This window comes from Haliotis asinina, chromosome 5 (genome assembly GCF_037392515.1).
Source record: "Haliotis asinina isolate JCU_RB_2024 chromosome 5, JCU_Hal_asi_v2, whole genome shotgun sequence".
Taxonomy (NCBI): domain Eukaryota; kingdom Metazoa; phylum Mollusca; class Gastropoda; order Lepetellida; family Haliotidae; genus Haliotis; species Haliotis asinina.
This window is the reverse complement of record NC_090284.1, coordinates 70014019-70020853: the sequence shown is the minus strand read 5'-3', so window position 1 is coordinate 70020853 and position 6835 is coordinate 70014019. Positions and strand designations below refer to the sequence as shown.

The following is a 6835-nucleotide window of genomic DNA, read 5'->3' as shown; positions in this document are numbered from 1 at the left end:
GTGCTATATCTCTGTAATTCTTCTTGCTCAAGACGTTTTGACAAATATTTTCATTTTTTAAAGAGTGTGTGCACTGTGTAAACCGACTTGGAATGTAGCAGCATTGAATCACATTCAGCTTAAGCTATAGCTTTATGTTTTGGATATTTTGAACAGATCGCTGTGCCGTATGCACTCTTTGATTACTGAATGGACAACCACAAAGTTATTTTTTCTTTTGATGTTTTAATAGAGGTAGCATCTGTTTCAAACCCAACATGAATTCAAACATAAAGAATTACGCTTTCCCCATTACTGGCAGTAGTATGTATCAATATTATCTGTAGCCATGACTACTATTGGAAGTACGTCACAGATGCAAATGGATGTATTGCATAACATCCAAGAAGCCCTCATCGCTGCTCGCAGCTATATTTCTCCTTCTTCTTCCTTCTTGTTCGAAACACACGACTTTTGCACATGACTGTATTGTTTGTACACGGATGACGATGTACTTCAATCCTGCGACTATCCGTGGGTGGACATCATTGTTACTACCAGCTGTGCATGTTATTAACAATATGATGGGTCATATTCTGTAACAACAGAAATAACAATACGAATGCCTCTATTTGTCGACAGACAACAGGTAGGACAATATCAAGGTGCGTGTAACCTTATTACACCAGCTTGTTACAAGTGAATGGCTGACATGCAGTAGACAACACCATAACATACTTTACACACTTACACACGCGCGCGCGCGAGCGTACTCTCTCTCTCTGTCTGCCTCTGTCTCTCCGTGCAGTATCAAACACTACCCAATGTTGCAGTCCACACCTCTTGCTGTCGCAGTGCAGTTGTTGACGTGCATGTCCGAGTTCTGTTCAGTTGTTGACTCTCCTACTATTGGTTCCAGGACATCAGCGACAGGAGTGTATTGTGAGTCTGCATCTGTACTGTACGTTGGCAGATCTCCCCACCCTGCTGTGCAGTCAAGCTTGATAGGATACATCAAACCCTTGCACAATCCCCAGTTACCGCGAAAGCAAACAAGGATACCAAACTGCCTTCACATAAGCCAGCACGTAGGTACTATCAGTCTTTCCGATTTAGGGACAACAGTAGGTATTAGCCGCTGCACTAATTGCTTCGCGAGGCCTATCAGTCGCGTTTGATTAACTGTAAACAACCTTCACACCCCGCCGCAGCTAATGGACTAGTCTTAAACCGAAACACAAGGCTCAGCTCTGTAGTCCCATTCATGAGGCGATCACATTCTACAGTTGCTGAGAGTTGGGGGAACGGATATAAATAGAGCCCTACACTTACTTAAGACCCATTTCTCAATAGTATACAAACATTTTGTTGAGAGCTGCGGTTGTGCCCAGTGCGTCCCAATGGAGAACCACACACTGCTCGGACTGACAACTGCAGCCTTTGGACTGCTCGTATACCTGGTTCAACCTGAACCGCTACGATCTATAGTGTTAACAAACGAAATCACTTCAATTGTTTTCTATGTTGCTATTGTGGCTCTAACTCTTGCATTCATGAGGAAGGCTCCCGAGGAACATGTAGACAGCAATGGAAAGGCGGTGTTCATCACAGGTGAGTCGATTCAACTTTGTGCAGTCTCGACCTTTAAACCAGGTGAATGAACAATCAAATAGACATTGCTCTGTAACTCGACTTAGCTTCAGATGACATTTAAGAACTCGGCTTTTGCGGTTGTGGTCTAGCGATTTCTTTCACTGAGAGGTGAATGCTGTCATTACACATACTGAAACAAGCCTGTCGCCTGAGGGTTCGTTGTATGAGCCATCTGCTACTTTCTGTGATCATTTAAGCCATTCTGTTTTATACCTGTTATAAATCAGTATTTACACTGATAATTAAAATGAGTAATGCTTTATGTTATATGATAGGAATGGTCATCATATATGATATGTGTTCACTATATAACACTGCGTAGTTATAACCGAATCATATATGTTATGCAGCATGTATATTTTTAACTTTAAAGAGAAAATATACATTTCATAAAAAGTATGTGAAGTAATAGTATATTATAATCAATTATTGACTTCTGAATTTCTCGTTTACTAGGCATTTATTGCACTGCATGACACCTGTCAAACATCACCTGTCATGTGAAATATGTCACAAACTGGCATCAAGGAAGTTAGACTCTGCATATAACACGTGTAACACCTCGTTCATAACATCGTGTTCATTTCTGTATAGGCCATCAATAAGCGTGGACTTTTGACCCGTATCAACCACGGTAGATATACCTTACACCGCATCACCACACCACAAACCTGCAATGAAGTATATTGCAAAATAGGTCCAAATGATTAAGTGTTAATTTGTATAACCCTAGGGCGTATCAGGACCACGGTCATAAGACCGATGTATTTAGAAGTAATTGACATATGCATTACGACGTTCTGCCTGTTATCGGTGGTATCGTCAGCAGATGGGCTCAAGCCGAGTGGCTGGGGAAAACTAGGTTAGTTGGGATACGGGTGTGTCAACATTAGCCGTTGACCCACAAAGAATGGGTAAACACTTACGAGCTTTTGTGACATTAGGCAATGGAATTTGTGTACAGCGCCAGTTTATATAAAATACTCAAGTATAGTCACCTGAAGTGAAATGTCAAGATCGTCTTCATCCTTCAATATAAGCACGTCCACACTATACTCAACTCATATATTCCCACAACTACAGAAACGTTCCCCGTAACAACAACTCCTACACAACAGAATTATTCACCCTTGATATGGGTCAAACAACAGTAAGCACCACCCTATTTGTGTAGGAAGTGATAGTAAAGTCACATGAAGCTGACGTGTCAGTGTGCAATGTGTTATGTATGACAAACCTACACCTGAACAGCTTGATATGTACTAGGATCAAGTCGTAGGGGAATGTGTATTTTTTTATGCCGCAGTCAGCATTATTCGAGCTAGATATCAAGGAGCCTGTCGTTATTTGGCTCCGGCGTTTCCCGGGACCTGCGTACCGTAACATAACGGTTCAAACTGCCGGGCCTCAATTCAGGCGGCTGTAGCGATAACCAGGGAACATTGGGGTACGCGTACCTAGAATCACCAAAGAGTCTTTTTGAAACGTTGTAGCGTTGTATTTTCACTTGATTAGATTGTTTCCCCAGGTTTCCAAAGTAGATTCCACGTTTCTGGTAGTTGTCTTAGATAAATGTATCATTTTCGTCCTACGTCGAGCTGATACCTGCTGATAAACTGGAATATTGTTCAAAGCGGCGTTAAATTAAAAAAAAATAAATCACCCACTCGTTTGATGGGAGCGTTAGCTTTCTTGAGGGTAGCATCTGATACTGCAATGTGCCCCTGTCTTAATTACCGGTCCATGATCACCAGCGCAGGGACAACGGTTCATTCCCATTATGACTTCTCCCAGTTTGACTACCCGTCCAATGCACAGCCTGTTCCAGTCGAGTAGCTTTTAATTACAAGGTCTCTCCCCGAATCAGGAAGACTGGTCCACCAACAGGTTGTTGTATGTGTCCTTAAAAAGATTAAGTAGTCATAATGGGAAGATAACGGGACAACCCCCTGTGTAGCTGGTATTTCACCATGCAGTTTATTTATTTATGTTCATTGTCTTTGTTAAGGCTGGCCTCATCTGTGTGGTCAGACATTTGTCGTACATTAAATACACGACGTTTACGTGGAGTAATTCTTGTTCAGGCACATTTTTACTTCTGCTTTTGTCTGCTGTTTCCCGTTGAATACCCGACTCGATTAAGTAAAATATATTCAGTGCTCGCGGGTAAATACCACTGGCAATGTTACGCAGGAAGCTTCTTCGAAACGCTGCTAAAACACGCCAGTATGTAGGAAGATACTTGGTTTTACAAAGACGAATACAGCTTTTGAGAAAGGTAAGAGGATGCATAGGTATTTTTTCTCTCGTTTTCACAGGAGTTTAATAATGTTTCAGAACAAAAGGGTGTGGCTATATTGATATGTTGAGTTACATTTGTTGCAGGTACACCTTCAGGTTTTGATATATCGAGTTACAGTTGTAACAGTAAATTGCATGTCGTGATAGTCTGCAACGGATGCACATCAGAGTTGTAATACTGTGGATATGGTTGTACCGATGTAACTCCAACCCCCTCATCCAGCCATCGCTATCCCCCATACAACCAGCACATTGTCATACATCGGCCTGTTAAACCAGAAACAAATGACGCGTGTTGGGTAGTCGACACTGGTGTTCCCAAAGGGCTTTTCCTATCACATTATAACATCACATACATTTTAAATGGGCTGTTCCGGCATACCTCGATACGAACTGTGCATCTATCCCTTTGCGAATAAAATCCCTAAAAATTAACGGAAATTTGTTGGAAATAAGTAAACACTACAGCACTTCCGATACACGACTGGCATGGTGCCTCTGGCATGTTCTTGGATCGGTGGATGGAGTTGAGTGTTTGAGTTAATAGAGAGCTCTTTGATTCTGTGCCTGAATACACTATACACGCCAGTCCTAGTTCCCGCCATAACTTCCTGGTGTATGTGTTCATAACACAATTAGATCTACCTTGAGATATCTCTACATGTAAACCACGTGTAAACAGTCGAGTCGCTCCCACGGCATTTACCAGAAGCTTAAGCCAAGAGGGTACACAAGTGACTATAGTTTCATTTGATATTAACTCGGGGCGGCACCATCGTTATGTTGGCCTATGTCTTATGCAGTATGGTATGGTAGTCGTGCTATGTATACAGACGTTACAAGAGGGTATCCCGACATACTGTGACAGCTGCGCCGTGACAACGAGAACTATGACACAAGCCAAATACTCCTCTGCACATGAGTGGCTCACGATCAAAGTAGACAAGCTATATGGCTTTCACGGTGTCATGAGCCACGTTGCGGTATCAAACCGACTTCAGTTACGCGAAGATATTCTTTATACGAATCATTAGAACTGGCTTCGTTTTCTCGATGTTTTCCACTTCATTAATAATGGAAGTGAAAGTACCCCAGACAGAAATCTTAGAAAAGTTGTCGCCCTAATCACATGAAGACATGGGCAGCAGAACTCTATGAGATCAAGCATAGATGTATGTCTTACAGTCATATTTCCCCAACCTTTGGAGGACGTTATGATGTTAATAACGGCTGGCCGTTGTTATATTTGGTACAACAGTATCCATACAAATGACAGGGGGAAATGTCTGAGTAACAACAAGCAATGGATCTTACATAACTCGGACCTTTTGCCAATCTTTTGTTATCTAACCTGCCGTTATCAGGCTGTTTGCGTATGCTAAAATATCTTTATGGAGGTTCTCTGAGATATATCCGATACCAGTCAGACGGTACTGGCAAATCAGGTAATCTTGTGTTAGTTCGACTGTATGACATGGCGCTAATGGATTTAGTTGTTCATACCCCCATCAAACATCAGTGTTGCGTCCTCTCAAAACAACACATCATTTCGTAATTGTTGGAGACTCGGTGGGCATCTTACGTTCCAAGTTCCCGTCCATAGAAAGGCAATTGGTGTGTACGAAATGTACGAATCAAATGCCAAATTTTGTAAAATGATTATTTTAGCAAATATGGCCAATCAGAATTTTTACACCGGATACCATCAACATATTTTGACTTTAAAATCATCATTGTTTGTTGCAAAACTATTTATCCTACTTACGCGTCGCTTGCAAGAGGATGGTTAGCTGATTCGCCAACAAACTAACCACGACCTCTTTGACATGCGCGAGACCCACTTTCCAGAACAAGCTGTATTTGTATATCTCATGTAAGGAGGTTCTCTGTTTGAAGTGATAACACTATTAAGAGCGGGGCTAGTATATTGTTACAGAAGGTGTTAAGGTGCGTATTTTGTGTCTTTGATGCAATGCTCATCCAACCAAGGTTATTTAGAGTATGTCAGATATATACAGTTAGGGTAGAATACAGGGGGATTAACAGTTGATATTCGAAGCTTAGAAGTAATGGCAATGAAGTGATTACTGACATATATATGTTAGAAGTACTCAGCATTTGGTCTTTCGAAGTTAAGTGATAACTGATACATAGCTGGTCCACAGAGTGTCTGCAAGAGCTGAGCAATACCATGGCCTCAGAGGTGGATGTTAGTGGTCACAGAGGTGAATGTGGCCCAGCGTTTTTGATTTTTTTTTGCGGAGAAACTGCCTCAGCGAAATATAATGATGTTCTCATCCCGTCTAGATAGGACCCAGGAGCACCCAGAATGACACAAATGAACCTCGGTTTTGCTTTATACCTATATACCGATTGTGCAAAAACTACTAAAATAACACATTACATGTTCGTAGTTTATGACAGACTCCTCTTAGATATGCAGATGTATCATTTTGAACGTGACCTTAACGCCTACACACATACGTGCGTGCACGAACAGACACTCACACGCATGGAAAAGAATGGGTGTCGTTGTATCATAGAATGGATACGAATGACTCGGCTACATTCGCGAACGCCTTAGTCACAAGGCTACTGCCAATTTATTCGTACACTGTGAGAGTTAGAAACGCGTGATCTATCATTCTTGAAACCCGTCGAAGACTGAGTAACTGGTACGAGTTGGTATACTTGTTTAAAATTCATTTCTTAAACAGCTCATACTATGTGAAAACAGGTTCCGCGTGTGTTCTAACCGCTCTATGCAGTCCTACACATGTCGGATTCAACGGTACCAACATATTTGTGTAATTAATAAAGAGCGGCGACATGGTCCTCTGTTTGTAATCTGGAATGCAGCATGAAATTAGCAAGTCGTATCTTGTTTTTTATGTTGTAATGA

At 41.6% G+C, this 6835-nt stretch overlaps 1 protein-coding gene across 1 annotated transcript in view; it reads left to right on the top strand.

Annotated features, from left to right (window-relative positions):
- Positions 1-1200: 1200 nt before the first annotated feature.
- LOC137285165 (17-beta-hydroxysteroid dehydrogenase type 6-like) overlaps positions 1201-6835 on the top strand; it is a 41960-nt gene continuing 36325 nt past the window's right edge. The window contains exon 1 of the mRNA XM_067817403.1: positions 1201-1590. Within this exon, the coding sequence (XP_067673504.1) occupies positions 1380-1590 (211 nt within the window). The 5' untranslated portion in view covers positions 1201-1379. The remainder of the gene's footprint in view (positions 1591-6835) is intronic.